This window comes from Scatophagus argus, chromosome 13, assembly GCF_020382885.2.
Source record: "Scatophagus argus isolate fScaArg1 chromosome 13, fScaArg1.pri, whole genome shotgun sequence".
Taxonomy (NCBI): Eukaryota; Metazoa; Chordata; class Actinopteri; family Scatophagidae; genus Scatophagus; species Scatophagus argus.
The window spans coordinates 18,738,024-18,756,853 of NC_058505.1; the positions used below are offsets into that span (position 1 = coordinate 18,738,024).

The 18,830-nt window shown below is 42.0% G+C and overlaps 1 protein-coding gene across 8 annotated transcripts in view; it reads right to left on the bottom strand.

Moving 5' to 3' along the window:
- Window positions 1-18,830, bottom strand: part of rnf220a (ring finger protein 220a) — a 159,347-nt gene that overhangs the window by 12,541 nt on the left and 127,976 nt on the right. For 6 of the 8 annotated variants that reach the window (XM_046409043.1, XM_046409045.1, XM_046409049.1 and 3 more), the window contains exons 5-11: window positions 17,774-17,869; window positions 14,782-14,824; window positions 12,639-12,763; window positions 11,145-11,274; window positions 3,772-3,964; window positions 3,591-3,646; window positions 3,261-3,372 (exon numbers count right to left, since the gene is read on the bottom strand). In XM_046409043.1, coding sequence (XP_046264999.1) covers window positions 3,261-3,372; window positions 3,591-3,646; window positions 3,772-3,964; window positions 11,145-11,274; window positions 12,639-12,763; window positions 14,782-14,824; window positions 17,774-17,869 — 755 coding nt within the window. The remainder of the gene's footprint in view (window positions 1-3,260; window positions 3,373-3,590; window positions 3,647-3,771; window positions 3,965-11,144; window positions 11,275-12,638; window positions 12,764-14,781; window positions 14,825-17,773; window positions 17,870-18,830) is intronic. The other 2 variants (XM_046409047.1, XM_046409050.1) reach the window with 1 other exon arrangement.

An 18,830-nucleotide genomic window follows, 5' to 3' on the forward strand; every position in this document is an offset into this window, starting at 1 on the left:
GGACAGATTCAATTATTTGCTGAAACCACATGGAAATCTCTCCGCATTGTTCCAGCTGGAGCACCAAATTTGGCAGCAATCGCATTGGCGGCATTGGAGAGGCCATTTATCTTGAAGGGGGAACAGCGTCTCACTCGTTGTGTGTGTGTGAGTGTGTGTGTGTGTGTGTGTGTGTGTGTGTGAGCTCATTTATCTTGCAGGGGAATGAGCAAGGGAACGAGGACGCCCCGGGAGGCGACCAGATCATTACCCATCTGGGATCAGAGACAGAGCAAGCGAGAGAGAGATTTCACTAACACTGCCCTGTGCAGAGCACACACACACACAGACAGACAGACACACACATGCGCATGTGTACAATGTATCAATGTAACGAAAGGAGACAAATCTCATTTTCATTTGGGGACGGAGGGGCACAGAAGCTCCACAAATACGTGCATTTATAGCAAGCGAGGAAGAGTGAGGGAGGGAATTGTTCCAGCCACCCAGCTGACTGCTGCTTCCACTGCAATCATTCAGCGTCGAGATGGCTAGCTTTAAATGGATACTTAGATTAAAGTATGTTCTGCTCTAGGTGGTCACCGAGACCTCAGCAAGAACATCATGCTGCAACACACACACGCGTCATAACATCACATTTTGTTCATAATTTCCTGTGACAGAAGGGAGTTCTTGACAGTTAGCTTTTGGAGAGAGATGATTCACACTTAAAAAAAAAAATCTTACAACTGTTTTTTTTTTATTTCCAGACATGATATTCTTACCAAACACTAGTCTGATGTGAATTATCATCAGTGGCTGGAAAAAAAACACTGTCATCAACTCCATGGAAGTGACATCTCTGTCTACACCACTACACTGCATTACAACCAGCCTAGTTTGACGCTAACAGCCCAGACAAGTAACAGCACATATGATCTTACAGTAGTGCTCGTATTGTAACACGGAAGATAATGTCTTCGATGGTCCAGCTTTATTTCCAGGCTGAAATACTGAGGAGGAATCTGGCCTTTACTGTTATGGCCTCAAGAGAGTCGGACATTCTCCCTTTTAATATTAAAAAGCCCCCCATGAAACAAGCATTTTTGAGCCTTCTTTTCTTCTTACATCTGCTGATACCGATTTGACAGCAGTGCTCTCCTCTCAAATGTAAAATCTGTAGACTCACTTGCTAACACATGGCACTAAACACTCACATCTAGCTGATATCTGCTTAATAAGGTCATAAAATGCACTGGTGCTGACCTGGTGGATTAGATCGGTGCATCCCTACTTTCAACATCAACGGCAGCTTTCGTCCTTTACTTTCCATCAGTCCACTGGCCGTGTCTCTTGGTTTTGAAACCTAAACTATGTAGAATTTTCACCTCAAAGTCTGACTAAACTTAAGCTTGCTAGACTCTTTTTTTAAAAATGACAACGATTTTGAAAAAGTTAACGGTGCTTCTCACAAATGTGGATCATCATTTCAAGAGCTACCATGATTAACCGATTAACTGATTAGCTGATCAAAAGAATTAGTTGTCAGCCATTTTGATAAGCTCTTAATAATTAAGACATTTCTATTAAATAAAGCATTTATTGCGTGCAGTCTTCCCACAGGTGACGGGGAACACGTTTAATGATTGTTCAAATCAACAAACATCACAAACAAACAAGTTAATTATTACTTCAAAGTAAGACTGTTAGTACACATGTATTTTAGACCTTCCTGTGAGCAGTTTACATCTCTGTCAGCCAATATTGATATGACTGTTGTGGCAAGGGGAAAGGTAAACAATGCTTTAACGTCCCAGTTGTTTCTACTTAACTATGACACAACTGAAGTGGGAAAGGCTAAACACATGAGGTGAGAGTGGTGATTTTTAGGGGCTATTCTTATAGGTACTTCAGGTGGACAAAGGAAATCACTTTCAGAAACAGGGGTTGGGACAGAACGCAATGAGCAGACTGGCCCCAGCTCAGTGTGTGTATGCAAGTGAGTGTAATCGTGTGGGGCAAAAGGACAGGAGAATATGCCAGACATGCAGAAGCAACCAATCAACCAAATCCCTCTTTCTCTTTGCTCAATCTCCGTTCAATGTCTCTCTGTCTCTGGCAATGAGTTGACCTCTATTAGCCATGCAGGGGACATTGTGAGTGTGTGTGTGTATGGGGGGGGGGGGTTGTTTACTTGTGGCAGAATATGGATGAGGAGATGGAAATGAGGGTATTATAGAGCACTGGCCTTTTGCTCACTATAACACACACACACACCATCTAATGGATAGGGCAGTGTGTGGGGGTGTGTGGGTTTGAAACATAGCTAGGTGGAAGGACTTTTTTACACTGCCCAATCCAGTCTTAAGCTGCAGTCATATATTCATATATGATTTCAAGAATGTAGCATTTTTGGATGATTTTGTTAACTTTGACATTGAGGTATCCAATCATCAGTCTCTAACCCTTGCACTGCAACCTTTTTTTCAGCTGCTGCTGTGAACAGAGCAACACAGGATAATATATACATATGTATGGATAAACCGCATATATAAACTAGAACTTTAATCACCCACTTCACTTAAGAATTCAGTGCTTGAGAATCGGGTAATTACTGCCACGTTTTTGGCATTTCATACACATAAGCATCTACAATAACTAATAATAAATTACTATAGGTGTTAACTGTGCCTGGGGTCGTCATGTCACAGTGTACAAAGGGTCATTGAAATCATGTGTGTACGCGAATGTGAACAAAATTTGCATATGTTTTCAATCTGCCACCTTGAAACACAAGCATGCCCAGTGTCTGCGTCCCCATTAATGATTCTCAGGCTGCTCTGTGCACCAAAAGAACACAACTGCAGGAAAAATCAATACCTGCAAGAGACGCTGCCTGTCTCATAAACATGCACAGCAGAAAAATCAAAAAGAATCCACATAAAATGCATCATTTAAGATAACCTACAAGTCCCGCAAGTAAGAAAACTCAACATAAATTCGTGTAGTTGTTGGGAACAAGAATCTGTTTACACAGTCACAATGTGAGCATCCACCTTTCTTATGGGGACAAAATGCAAGTTCCCACAACATAAATCATTAAATACTAGGGTGCTTTAAGGTTAGGCTGAGGTTAGCCTAACAAGTAATGTTTATTGTTATGGTTAGGTGGTGGTTAAGACTCCAGGAAATGAATGGAAGTCTATGTAATGTCCCCAGAAATGATGGAAACAAGACTCTGTGTGTGTGTGTGTGTTCATGTATATATATCTGCAACCTACTTTTCAATCTCACTGTTTTTACAAGTGCGTGGGGCGCAGGAAGAAGAGGAAGAGGATGAAGGAGTGCTTGGGTCCGTCTTGCTGCTTTCTCCGTTGCTCGTTGAAGGCATCTCTGTGAACGCGAGTGACATACTTAACACCAGATGGCGACTTCTCTAGCTGCTTTCATATACAACTCACTATGAATTAACTGAATCATAAATTAAGGTCAATGAAATACAAATAGCCAAAATCGGTTTAACATGAAAGTTCTATAGGACATTAATTTCATCAAAGAAAGTACTGTTACAGTGTACATCGAGTGGAAAAAGGATTTTTGGCCCAACTTACCGTCGCTGGCCCATTTGGAGAATTCAGGTGTTATTCTGTTAGAGGGCATCCCACCGCTACAACACAGAGATGCAAACACTGCTATAAGCAGAGTAATAAGCACATATTCCATTTGGCCAACAGTAGTTTACATAAGCTAGTGAAGTGCTAGTTTGACTGTGTGGTCGTTCAGGCTTCATACTTGAGCACGGCTCCCCGTAGCGCCTCCCTCTCCCTGGCCTCGCCCTGATCCTCTCCAGCCCCAGAGCAGGGGATGATATCAGCCTCAGTGTACTGGGCTTTCCCATACTCCAAGGTGTCGTCTCCATCCACGTCAAGGTCAGCATCGCTGTCTGCTGCACTTTCCTTGATGCTACACGTGGCAAAACCTGTTCCTGTGAATACAAGAGAGACAATTTTCAAATGTTAAGCACTAATTAGGAAGCGAACACTGGGGTTTAAGTTTAGAGAGTAAGATTTGCTCATTGCTCCTAAAAACAGGCTGTACATTGGTGATGTTCAGAACCTCCACTTCCCACACAACCACAAAAAAAAACCTTGGTCACTTCACTTATAACCAGAATAACGCAGAGAGTTTGTTCAACAAGTGTTAAAACGGACACCACAAGTTATCAAATAAAACATGAAAAACTGTAACTGTGTCACTGCAGAATGTATGAATTGTCTTTGCTCTACTGTCCAGTTCTGCCTCAGCAGCTTGACGATCTTAAGCCGTTAAAACTTTTCCCTTTTCTGACTAATTAAGGACTTGCAGATGGCAGTAGACAAGAAGAACATTTGCTCAAGAGATGGAGGTGAAGAAAGAGATGGTATTTCAACATAAGGCGAACTGATGAAAACCGATGCCTCACCCATCAATCTCTGAGAGAGTGAGTGAGTGTGAGTGTGAGTGAGTGTGTGTGTGTGTGTGTGTGAGTGGCACTTCTATAAACCCAGTGATGAACGCTCAGACAAACCCTTACCGCTGCCTGACTGCTCCCTTCAGCTCCACTTAGCCACACAGCCAGCTGTGTGTGTGTGTCCGTCACTTAGAGGCGTCTCTCCTCAGTGTTTGTTTGAGACTGTCTGTCCCTCTGTCACTTAGGACCTGTCTCTCCAACCTCTTGAAGGTGTGGGTGTGTGTGTCTGTGTGTGTGTGTACAAGACAGTGTCTGAGTCTGTCTAGCTGTCACTTACAGCATGTCTATCTACTGCGCAAAGGTAGGTTAGAAAGGGGTGTGTGTGTGTGTCTGTGCAGGAGTGTGTATGTCACTTACACCCTGACTATTCAAGCTCTTGAAGGTAGATATGTGTATGTGTGTATGTGTGCACACTTAACAGGTGGCTCTGAAAGTGTTTCTGTGTGTGTCACCTGTGACAGGCCTGACAGCCATCTTATTTACACCTATCCCAATTTCTACAAGCTCTCAGGTGGACTACTGTGCTCTGTGTGTATGTGACAAGAGTGTGAGTGTGAGTGTGTGTGTGTGTGTGTGCGCAAGACCAGATACAAGCTAGACAGAGCTGACAGCCATCTTATTTAACCCCCAGTCCTCGTATGTGTGTGTGTCTCTCGATACTTGACTTCCTGTAACAGTTGGTCTCAGCACACTACAGTGTCTCATGGCACTATGGTGTCCTTGTCACAGTGAAAATCAGCCACTAGGCCTCATCATCGAAGATCTTCTGGGATTTAAACATCTGCTGCCGCCCCTCTTCTCACCTGACTCTGTAATTCATCTCTTACTCTAGAAAAAAATGTAATGTAAAAAAAAGAAAAAAAAAAGGAGAAGGGAGTAAAAGAGAATAGCAGCATGGAATGAAAGCTGCTGCGATAAAAGGCAGCACCAATGTTAAGCAGTTTTACAATAGGGCCATGGTTTTTAGTGATCAAATAAAAGGGACCTTTTAACTTTTATTTGGTCTCGGCGGCAGAGGGGAACATATGGGAACAATGGCCACACAGTGTAAATCCTGCAGCCTGCTGGCTCTGCTCAGCTACTGAGGCTATAGCTTTTCAGGGCATGGCAGGAGGCGAGCAGAGCTGCATTATGCAGTCAAAGTACTGACATGGTGAAATTTTTGGACATGCGCTTTTCCTATCTTCACTGCCAGGCTTCTTCTGTACAGTGTTTGAGGTACACACGTTCATAATCTACATTTAAGTTCATAGATGAGGTAGCACGATCGATTTTCTTTGAATGCCACCAAGCTCAGCTGACTACTAAAATATAGAGCTCTGTCTACAAACCACTAATGTCTGCAAGAGTGCTATAGTGTGTGTTGCAGTGGTGGTTGTAGCGGAGGGTCAGGCCATAATCTAATAAACTCATCAAACTACTGACCTTGTGGCTAGCTGGCCACAACAACTGGTTACAACAAGTTGAACATGGACTTGTGGGCTCAGAGGACTTGATAATGCCAGTGGTCTTCACGTGTGAGATCCTGAAGAACCCAGTGACAGACCCATATGGGTTTTTCAAACAAATTAGACACAAAACTGCCGATCCTAAATAAACATTTAACTTTTATCTATTTCCCAGAAAAGGAGTTCAGTTAGTTGCAAAAAACGCAAAGCAGCATTTCAAGATCCCCTCAAAGATGGATATGATGCTGTAGTTTCTAACACAGGCACTCATAATGTTTTCCAAAGCAGATTTCCCATGTCCTAACTTGGGCACGAACACACTGTGCGTGTCTTTGGTGTGTTAGCTGTGGGCAGATGTGTGTTTGTGTGTGTGTGTTTCCAGTGCTTCGATCTGTCCCTCTAAGCAGTCTTGGCAGGCCAATCTAATCTAGCCAGGGAAAGGTCAGCCCCACTCTAACTGCCTTTCACTCACATTATGCACTGACGCCCCCTCCTACTTTTTTCTTCACCTCTTTTCGTTTTTGCATTCCTCCTTTCTTCATCTTCTTTTCCCTCTTTTTGTATGTCATCACACCTTTGTTCTTACTTTTATTCTGTCACAGTCCTCCAACCTACCCTCTTTCCAATCTTTTTCTTACAGTTTGCTGTTTTATTTCTCTACCACCCTTTATCACTCTATTTCTCTCTCTAGAGTCGTGAATCGCTTGTTCTCTCTCTCCTGTACCAGTGCTGCTCGATGAACGGTTTCCCCTCTTTTCTGCGAGAGAGGCTTGATCAATACTCACACACTGGCTGCTTCAGAGTCATCCCGGTGTGTCTCATTAACAACCATCTCCTGAATATTGCTGACTCTTAGCATCACTAACTACATGTTATCCTCCGAGTTAACATGCTTCCTGACAGCTATGTAGGACACAATATACATACATGTCGCCACAAGAACATTACAAGTCCAGATCTGAAGGGGCACGCGGGATCAAAGAACTCATCAGGCAGACTGACAGCCTGGATCAACCAATCGACCGACCTTGGTGACATCCAGTTACCATAGCAATTATCGGGACCCTTTAAAAAGCAGAAAGGAGGGGTGTCAAAGGTCATCTCACTATCTTTCTGCCATTTACAGGTCAGAGAGAGAGTGAGAGAAACGGAGAGAGAGATGGGGAAAGGGACACAGACACAAAGGCATGAGACGGCCATCTTTGAAGTCCATTTACAAAGCAAAGATTTCTCCTCTTCTCAATCCCTCTGGGCCACCTCAACCTGCAGTAATCCCCCTCTTCTCCTCCTCCTCTGTCTCCCAGGACTGCCTGATATCAAACCTCACGATCTGTCTGTCTGCCTCTGCCTTTCTGTCTGTCTGTGGCTAAACTGACAGATCAACTATGTCGTTCCAAGCTTAATGGTGCAGCTATAACATAATAATGAAAAGCAGGAGGAAACACTTGAGAACACACATATCCTACATCAAGAAACTAAAAAAAAAAAAACAAACTAAAAGTAAGACTATGAATTACATTTATAGGGAGGTTAAGCGCTTACAGTGTGTAAGTGCTTAAATTTGTATTATGATCTTCTGGCTCATTGTTTTTGAACTGTTTAAGTTTTGACATAAAAGATGGAAGGGACACTGCTGTCTTAAACTTTTCTTTTTTCCTAATGAATAATCAATAGCTACTTAGACACATAAGTCTACAGCTGTGACCCATTAGCTAATAATCATGTCAAAACCTGGAAATCACAAGACATTATAAACTGATAGTATAGTTATGGCTTAGCAGTGCTATTGTTTAAAGCTTAATGATTTAACAGAAACCTCTTGGTAAATTTCTGGTAATAATGATGTGCACACTAAGTCAATCGCAGACAGTGTAATAACTGATTAAATGCTGTCAACTAGCATTGACATAAATGTGGCATTTTAAACATTATACTTTTGGTTTTTCGAACTGTTGGGAACCTTCAACGGACAATTTAAGTATAGACTTCGTTGCTTTGGACAAGGGGTGTCCCAAAATCTGTGATACTTAAAATAAAACACATGAAAATGTCATAAATAAAATAACCCAGTATGGATGTTAAGTGTTGTGGATCTTTTGTTTAGCATTTCTTCTCGTTGCCTTTTCACTGTTCACTGACTGTAATTTTTCTTTTAGCACAGTTGTAGTTAGACTTCCGTCCTTCCCTACACTGTACTTTAGACGTAATTTGCTAGGCAAAAAAAAAACAAAACAAAAGATATGAAACACTCAACAAACAAAGTAAAAGACGAATGAAGAAGATACTGTAATATTATTGTGCATTCTTTTTACCACACTGATCTTTAAATCGTGAAATTCTTACATTGTGACAGCTTCACTTTGGACTTGTATTCACAGAGCGTAGTTAGTTCCTAACCCTAACACAAGTAAAAAGCCATTCTGGTATCAGCACCAAAATAACTCAATCATAAACCATAAAACTACACTGAAAACTTTGTAATAAACCCATTTTTTTCCTTTTTCCCTGTCCCCAAATATGAAAGCACAGCTGGGAAGATAAATCGATTAATCGATTAGACAAGAATGTAACCAGACAACTATGAGGTGCGGCCTTTTTGGACATATTACAACATTTAAATAAGTCAGCTCTCCTGAATCATAACATATAAGAATCTTGTCAACATCTTGTGTGATATAACTGAAGTCGTGAGAAGTCATTTTAATGTCCACTGAATTAAGATCAGATTGCACGTAAACTGAAGGGAGAATGTGCTTGATTAACATGTATAAATGACCAATTACAACAACCCTTCTTGAAAAAACTCACTATGAAAAATAACTCAATCATAAACCATAAAACTACACTGAAAACTTTGTAATAAACCCATTTTTTTCCCTTTTCCCTTCAATATAGACTTTCTATCCTGCAAAGTTAAGAAGTAAAATGAAGTTGCTCTCAATCTCTTGAAACTGATTTAGACAGACAGGCAGACAGTCCACTAAGACAGACAAAAAAAAAAAGAAAAAAAAAAGCTCTATGTCTGTGCTGTGGGTCCTTTCAACCTGGCTAAGCCGGTGCGAGACACAGGGAAGTCTTCCTTCACACAGAGTTGAATCATAAACTGATCTTGTTCGATTTATTTCCTCCCTCCCCCACCTCTCCCTCCCCCTTGAAAGGCCCCCGTTCCCTCTGCCTTTCTTCCTTTCGTTCTCAAAGAGAGGGAAGGCTGGTGGCACTTCACAGAGGGATAGGCCCTCTCTTCATCCCGCCAGCTGAGGAGGCCCCCCGCAACATCTCTATATCCGTCTAGCCAGCTCTCCAGAGCCTGCTGGATTCAGCAGCGAGTGTTAGAACCACTGAGGAGCTTTCAAGACAAAATCCACCTTCTGAGCCTTCTGCTGAGTGTGTGAGCGTGTGTCTGTGTGTACGCGCTTGTGTGTGTTTCAAGTTGGTCTCCCCAGGCCACCTCAGTTATCTGTGTCACATCACAAGGTGCCCTATTAGAGCGCGGCAGAAGGGTCCTGTGTCTGCTCGTTTAACGAAGTGAAAGAGAGATGGGCAGATGCAAGGAGCACTGCGGGAGATGGATGGACGGGTGGGGAAGCCACCTCCCACCCCACGAGCCGCTCTTTGGCACGGTTTAGTTGAGATTTCAACATTGATCTGTCTTGTCTCCTCTCGCACTGGCTTGGAGAGAGGGAACATGTGAGTGTTTGTGAGCATTTGTGTGTGTGTGTGTGTGGGGGGGCAGGTGAGGCTCAGCATGTGTGTGTTTAACAACGGATCGAACAGAAAGAGAAGGATGCAAGCAGAAAGAGGAACAGATGAAAGCAGAGGCAGAGACGAGAGTTTGAAGGGACCTCTTAGAGATGACAGCAACTCTTTACCTCCATCTGTGCACACCTTGATGGTTTGTCACCACCTTTCTTTCTCACTGAATTTTACACATCAACACATCCCAGGCCAAAAAGGGAGGCCATCGTGCAGCACAGTGCAATTTTTAATCATCAAACTACATGTATTCCTACAATTAACAAAAACTACATCAGTGTTTTGTTTAGAGGCATTTTATGGTCTTAGAGGAAAGCTTCTCCTTGCATCAGACATGTAAACCATTGTTATTGGCTCATTTCAAGTCTATATACTGAGGCAGCTACAGCTTGTTATGTTGCATTAGTTTGCTGAAATAATTTGTCATTTTGACAAACAAACCACAATTTTAGAGAGTTATCAACCAGAAATGACAGGCATTTGTTATTTTCAGCTTCTCAAATGTGAGGATTTGCTGTTTTTTTTCTAGTATGATATAGATTATATGGCCAAAAGAATGCAAGAGCATTGGTGAAATCCAGCAGTGAAGACTGGTCAGTAAGGACTGGCTCACAGCTGATGATCCAATTCATCCAAAAGACTAAACCCACAGTTTAGAGCATGGCCCTTCTTCCAAATGTAAGTCAAATCTGTGTCCACAAATATGAAAGTACAGCTGGGAAGATAAATCAATTAATCGATTAGACAAGAGTGTAACCAGACAACTATGAGGTGCGGCCTTTTTGGACATATTACAACATTTAAATAAGTCAGCTCTCCCGAATCATTACAACAACCCTTCTTGGAAATATTTCACTAAGAAAGAATGAGGACGAAGAATGAGAACATAATACGAAGAGTTAAAATATAATAACAACATCAAGAAGAATCTGAAAAGAAAGACCAACAAGAGTCGGTGACAGAGAGCTAAGTGGAAGCACCTCATGTGTGTTTGTGTCACAGAGCAGTCGCGCTCCCTGGTGACCAGCTCTCCCATCCACTTCTATAATTGCATTTCTAAGGGCGTGCACACACACATACAGAGTGGTGACCAGCAGGTCAATTGCCCGGCTAAATGTGTTTTCCTTCCTCATGCTGAGAGGGTTGTGTAGGACTCAAACCAGGCTGAGCTGGGCCAACCCCCGGGCCAACCTACACTGCCACCAGACTACTGACACCATTACAGCTCCCTGGCCACTGAGAACTAACACTGCTCACACTGAGGGAGTGATGGATGAGCAGAGGAACACAGGAAGAGACAAGAAGAGAAAAGAGAAGGAGAGAAAACAGAGATCTGGGCTGACTCCTGTCTACATACAGCCAACTCTGCTGTGACTGGGACCGCGAGGTCAGTCAGACACTAATGTGAAATGGAACGAGCGTATTGTAGTATGATACAAGGCGTGCGTTCGTACCTCTGAAGCCGCCCTCCAGCAAAGCTGTAGCTCTGATCCTCTTCTGCCCCGCCCATTCGTACTCCTCAAAGCCCCGCCCATTCTCTCCATCCATGTCTGCAGAGTCATCGTCACCTAACGTACCCTCACGCTGAGACACACACGCACAAGCACACAACACATACATGTTAATCAGAGCAAAGGCTTCATAAAGAATCACTTGGGCACTTTTGTCTTGATTTCAACAACTTTAAGTACACGTTTTATGGTTTTAAATAGTGTAAGGGCCAGATCTCTATAGCAAAATTCATCTGTACCACACCATGACGAGCTGTGATAAGTTCCTACATTGTTGCCAAATGTGAAAAGGACATAAACTGCACCCAACTACTTCACTGGAGGCTCAAACTTATTTCTTCTTCTGCTTTTTCCAAAGCTCCCCACCTGGGAACAGGTTCAGACTGATTTTAACTGGTAAGTGACTGAGAGGTGCTGGAAATTCAAAAACATCTGATCATACAGGCCAATGAGTTTTTTTGTTAACTTGCTAAGAGTACTCCAGACATTTACATTGAGAGGTGATCAGTTAATTGGCAAAAAAATTAACTAACTCGTATTTTCATGTTTTATCACAAAGCCGCAGCAGGAGGTAACAAATTGAACAAAAATGTCCTGTTCTAGTTTAAATACACAGCAAAGAGGGGATCAGAAAACATACTCTACTGTCCATTTGATAAACAAAGTGCGGGTGGCAAGCAGGACTTCAACACTACAGTACAGTGTGGACCCGCACAGGTCTCCTGCACGGCCAAAATGTAGTGAAAACACAGCTCACATGGCACGGTACAGCAGTGGAACGTGTGAAACATGCCAGTGGAAAAAAGGTATTAGTGTCTCTATGACTAGTGTAATGGACAGCAGTCAATGAGTAGGAGTGGTGATGGTTTGTTGCCTTTGTTCCGACTCAAGGAGACTGTGTAACTGTTTGTCATGGACAGGAAAAAAGGATTGGTGACCAACTCTGAAACGCTATTATAGTTCTTGTCAGTTTGGACTACATCTACAGCAAGCAAAGCCAGATTGGCTCAATCTACTTATACTAAAGATCTACTGTTACGCTCATACAGGAGCTGCATGCCAATGAATAAGATGCAACCATATCATATGGGGTAAACTGCAGATTTAAGTCTTCTACTTTAAAATAATGCTTACATTAGCTTTGCAGTGGCAAAATTTCATGGTAGATTTGAATACTTTTATATCTGTGTTAACTGTAATAATCAGGACCTTCAGTCATTTCCATATGATGTGAATGCAGCAGCACCACCACATAAAGGAAGGTTAATCTAGAGAAAGTGCAGCTGAGATAGGCTGGTATCTGCACTTATGTACAGAGGTGATTGGACAGCGTCTACAGGGAATAAAGAGGTGACTGTTCAGCATCTACAGGAAGAGAAGAGGTTGACAGGCTGTCCGACTGGAGGTAGGTGAGGTTTGGGGCCAGCATTGTACTACCTGGATCAGGCATTGTTCCACATGTCTACTCATCTCCTCCTCACTCCCAGCCAATGGGGCGCTGCACAGCGGACATACCTGGCCCCCCTCCTCAGGCTTCCTCCTCTTCATCTTCCCTATACGGGCTAGTAACAGATAGGCAGTCAAAAGAGAGAGACAAGAAAGACACCTTTTTAATGTCAGTTTAGTTTATAATCATATAAGTTTTGAGGCTGGCTTCCTTGAACAATAACAGCACTGGTATCAAGAAACAGAAGAAAATCTATAAAAGACCTCAGGAATATTTACGTCATACAGAAAAAGTACAAAAGCAAATAAGAGAAGGCTGAGCTGGCTAAACTTGGCCCCCTCTGAAATGTGTAAAGGGAAAACTGCCAGTCGCCAGACCTGACAATCTCAAGCCTCTTCCTAAGCTCTACATTCAGGCCATTCCTCTCCCTCTGTTTCTCCTCCCCTGCCCTCCTGTCACAGCTCCCCCCACCACACACACACATTTAATTAGAAATTTAACAGAGCAGAACAGCCGTCATTGCGCCCCGAGTCTCTGTCGTTTTTTCTTAACTGCAAATGGCGCGCGGGGACATTAATTTTTAGCTGGCTGGGAAAGCAGAAGAGGCCAAGAGGGATTGTGGTGAGGGATGGAGAGAGAGGAGGAGGACATAAGGCAATACACCATAACTACAGGGGAAGAAGATGGAGGGAGTGAAACTGGGAGGGATGAAGAGACAAACGGCCTCCTCCTCCTCCTTGCCAACTCTCCCCTGACGCTAATCGAGGGGAGCGTTGTTAAATAGAGGAGAGTAAGGCCTGCTAATTAGGTCCGGCAGGGATCTCTGCCCCCCCTCAGCCATTATACCCCACATGAGGATGATTCCTGGTTCCACATGAGGGCAGAAAGTAAGTAATGGAGGGCGAAATTTAAACTAAGTCTTCACTGGCTCCTGTCATGACTGAAAAAGGCTGAGTTATCTGTTTACTGCTTCAATACAACAACCAATGTCTTAAGAGTCAACTGTTACTGATATATAATTAGTAAATCAACATTTCTTAGTCCTCCTTGCTTCAGTAAATTATCACAATTTTGTAATTATGCAGGTTTATTTCGTAGCGTGGCAAAAGAAACAACACCGTCAACTGGCATTTCTATTAAATATCAGAGTTCAACTGTGGCAGCACTTCTGATCTCTGTTCAGTATCAGTAGGACCCAGGCTCATGAAAACAGATTCCTTGTCTTGCAATCCATTTTAAGTCTATACCTGAAGATAAAAACAACACTACTACAGGTGGAATGTTGACTTTGTGGACAATGATCACCACCAATGCTAATAAATACAGGAACTGTGAAATGAATAACACCAAGAGCAGACATCTACTGGTGCTAATGTCACTACAGCATAAGTGTATTTTAGTGTCGTGAGGAAGGTGAACATTTTCCAGAGTCCTGAATAACTCTGCTAGCCATCCGGATAGAAAAAAAAAAAAAACAAGAGAGTCCAACAGCAACAAACAAAACGACAGAAAATAGTGCTACTGAGAGCTAATAGGAGCTTAACCAATGCAGAAAGATGCTTTTGACATATACAATGTGTCATCACAAATGTTTTGGGAACACTGATCTTTTCCAGATTCGTTAATGCTAAATGCTTTATGGGGGAGCCACAGACGTCTGTCACAAGACACCATCAAAGAGGAATGACACATATACAGATCACCTGATACCCTAGCAAATACACAGTAGGACACTGTGCTTCATTAAAGAGCAACACTCATCTTTCAGGTCACAAACTGCCATCCTTTAGACAGCACAAGTTTGTTTCCTGTGCTTTGACACCAGTTTCTAAGCCATTCGTGGTGATGATCATTTCTTTTAAATATTTATTCACGTATTTATGTATTAATTTCACATTTAATTTTATTAAAATGTATGCCTTTATTAAGTGTAGTATATTTTCATTTTCCAATCCTTTCTACCTTAGCTGTAAAATTTTCTGACCTTTGAGTAAAGCTGTATTATATTTTTGAGCACAGTGCTAAACTTTTAATAACGATTTTGAAATGAAATAAATTCGCTGGAGCCATATGATATATATTAATTAGCAATATCACGCATCAATCAGGAGATGACACGTTAGGGGTACGTACCATTCAATCTTGTTTGCCTGTTTGCTCGAACTCGTAAAAATGTCTGCAGGCAGGGGGAAAAAACACGGAAGAAATATTGATTAGATAATGAAGAAACAGTAAAATATGTTTATAAGTACAAACAGAACTTTTCAAAATGAGATTGCTTTGGATGCTGCAGGGTTGTCTGCTTAGACTACAAACAAACCTACTTCTCTTTTGTTTTCCACCTCCTCCATGACTGTCAGTATTCACTCAGCTCATTCTACAGCCGCCAAAACTTGCTGCTGTAAACTAACCGGCTATGTTTCCAGACACTGTGCATAACGGCAAACTAAAGCTTGTATCCATTATTTAATACGGATGGAAAAGGATTGAAAGTGGCGCCCGCGTCGACAAATACTTTTCATGTCCGACGCCATGTTGGCTTGTTTTGGTCATGTGACATGCTGGAGACGGAAGTGAGGAAACATCACATGTTGTTCCAGTTCTGAACCACTAGGGGGAAGCAACGGGTTTCTTTTAATTAATGGGTCTAGTTTTGCATACAGACCATACTACGTGTACAACGGTTGTCCTGCTTCTCCAACTACTACTGTCTGTTTATGAACAGTTCTACTTTTTGTTCTTGGTTTCTGATGGTTTCGGCCATTTGACCTTTTCTGTGTTTGCAACAGTACACTGACAATTTTGGAGCTTTTCAAAACCAAACCTAAGTTCTCATTATGCAGCTTTCAGTGGTGAAAGACGTACTCAGATCACCAAATACCAATACAACAACATCATATCACTCAGAAAAAAACCTATGCTCAAAATCCTATGGAAGTACTGAGGTATTATCAGCAAAATGTACTTGTAATATCAAAAGTGAAAGTACTCACTGAACAGGAAAAAAATATATACTTTGCCCAAGGCCATGAAGTTGTTAAATATACAAAGGTCAGTCTCACTGAAAGTGGAGCTGCATACTGTAAGGTAAGTTTTTGTTTGTTTTGCTCTCATGTTTACACTGATGTTGCATGTTGTGTATTGTTACATCTGTTCTATCTTTACTAACATTAGTTCCTCCAGCTTAGCTGTGTGGCCATAAAAGAAAAGTGGTTGTTGTGACAGAAATATTATCTTAATTTTAATACAGATAGGGTGGTCAAGTGGTTCCCAAACAAGAGTTAAATCTGGAGTTGTGAGAGATTAATGGGGTAGAAAAACAGAAAATATAATGTTTTTGCAACAAAAATTGGTATTCATATTTTGGACTTTTCAGTAATTTTTGCTTTTTTGCCTTGCACTTATTCCTAAGAGGTCACAAGCCAAACAGGTTGTGAACCACTGGTTAAGTCTAAAGCAATATACTGTATTTTTATCTTGATCTTTATCATATGTTTTTCTATGTAAAAATAAAAACAGCATTTTCCTCTGAAAACAGAAGTGTTTGTAAGTGCAGTGAATGCAATCAGTTACATGCCACCATCGGAATGTGTGCCTCTGTGGCACAGAATTAAAATAATAGATATATCTATGTGATTGTGGAAAACTTTTGAGGGAAGCTTGAGGTAAATTCCCTGCATCATTAAGAACAACAGTCTTATCATTAAAAAAAGTAGCAGTGAGAAATAAATGACTTGAGGTCAGACTGCTTTGTCCTCTCCTGTTCTGTTTCTTTCAGGTCCACTGGGATTCAAACTCAGAGGCGTGCATGTCTTTAGCTATATGCTGACTAAAGTATCCCCCGTCACAGTTATGGATGCCTTCTCTTTGACATGGCAACAGTGAGTAGGCAGCGGTTCTGTCCTCTCACCAGCGGCCCATCGTCCATCAGCGAGAGCTGACGAGCAGTCAGGCCTCCCCCTTCTGTTCTGTTCTGGCCCTCCATCCGTCTCCTCACTGCCCTCCCCTCCCTGCTGCCACTTGAGTTATAGGCCCACTTGCCTCGCATCGCCGCTACTACCTTATCATTATGATACACTCACTGAATGGCTGCAGATAGGTCAGGTTTTTAGAGGAAGGGAACAGGTAGGGAGGAAAAGAGCACCGAGACAGACTGACAGGCAGAGAGAAGGTGGCAAAGTCTGCCATTATGCATCATTTTCAGGGTGGTGAAAAGAGTCACCATTGACTTAATCATTTGTATAATATAAGGTGATTTCAGCAGTTTCACTTAATGAGAAAATCTACTTTATCGCTATAAGGTCTTTATGAGCTGTGTCATCCTGAACGTATGGATGTAACGTCTGCATGGACTTAATAGTTCTTATTTTATGGTGTGAGGGGCGGAATCCACTTAACCCAGAGATACATCATGACCAGAAGAATTACCCGAACAAACTTTGATGAATTTAAGAGATAAAAGCAGTCAGGGTGGCTTTAAAGACAGCTGAGATTTAAGGAGATTGGCCTGTTGGTCAATTTATCTGCTGAGAGGGCATAAAAACCAAAATCTACCACAATCCTTTGCTGTTAAACATCTGTCATGATTAGAGACATCCACAAATGAAGTCTCATGATTGGATACATAGATAAAAAAAGGGCTGCGAATGTGCAGTCCATTTCCACAAGTATAACATGAGAAGAGGACATCACTAAAGTTTTGTTTGATCCAAAGTAATATAGAACAGAAAGCCTAATGAAATCTACAAAGTACATGCTGGATCCTTGCTGCAAATGTATGTGCTTGGTGAAATTTAAGTTGGATGAGAAGCATATGATGTTCACTCAAAGACAGGTGGCTAAGCATACCTGTCACCATAGAGCCTATCAGTCTACTGATGTCAGTGTGGGAAACATTAGACTTGACAAGTCAAAGCTTCACTCATCCCAACTCATTTTACCAAGTGGAACCTCAGAATAGGTAAACCTACTGTTGTCACAATGAGGCCTTGTGACAACAGTACAGCTGGGTATTTTAGAGAACTACAGACAAAGTGAGCTCGATAAGACCCCATAGAAGTGACCACAGGGAAAAGCAGGAGAATACTGTCAATCTTATGTGTGTGAGAGAGAGAGAGAGTGTGACCTGGTATCTGTCAGAGTGGTGGATGTCTTCAGAGGACAGGGGCGAGACCACAGGAGACTCTCCCTCACGCTTGATGTGCACCGACAACAGCATTGACTAGAGGAGAGAGAAAGAAAGAGGAATACAATGCAGATGATCTTGTTATATTATCACCTCTGGAGCAATGATTAGAGCAGAACCTTTAAAGGTCTCTGAATGCTGCCACATAGACCTCAGCTTGGCTTGACAATGACATCATCTGAATGACTTAACGTGTCTATAAGTTCCAACGCAGCATCTTCGAAAGCCTATGTTTTTATGAAGTTTTAGCTGAAGCTGCATTCAGAATAAAAATAGTGAAAGATGCTCGAATACAGTTTAAATGTAAACACTGAATGAAGATGAGGCGTCAGATGAAATTCAAGGGATGAGTCAAATATCATTTTGAAGCTTCAGTGTCAAAGTGTCGCCTGAAGTGGATGCACGGACAAAGATGTGCAGTTAGAAGAGCTGAAGAAGGTTTTGTTGATCAAAGGTGAGGATCTGCAAGCTGAAAGGAAGTGAAGCGCCAGTCGAAGTGCGAGCACCGTAAGGACAGATGGCAGTTGAAGAGAGAGAGATGAAAGCAGTTGGATTGTGATGTGAAGAGTGAAAACAGTTTCTGCTGACGTGTAAGTGTTAAATTTAAAGCAAATTTTAAAAAGACAGCAGAGTGTAAAATGTTAGAAAAAAAAAAAACTGCAAAAAAAGTTCAAGCCTGTTTAAAAGGAAAACAATTTAAAATCCAAAGTTCATTTCTGTGCCACAACGGCTCTTTCACACAGAAAAGAAAAAGCACGATCGGGGATCTTTAACCTTGGAGAATTCCAGCAGTGTTATTGCCACAGATGCTGAGAGCCACACGTCACTGATGATGACCGTAACCTGCTTGACTTTGTCTATAAAGTCCCTTCCACTGATTAGAGTTAATGTTTATGGGACGATAAGAGGAGTTAGGGAAGAGCGAGTGATTGAAAAGAGAGGAAGAAGGGAGAAGGGGAGGAGGAGGAAGGGTAAACATCTGAAAAGGTGGAGCGTA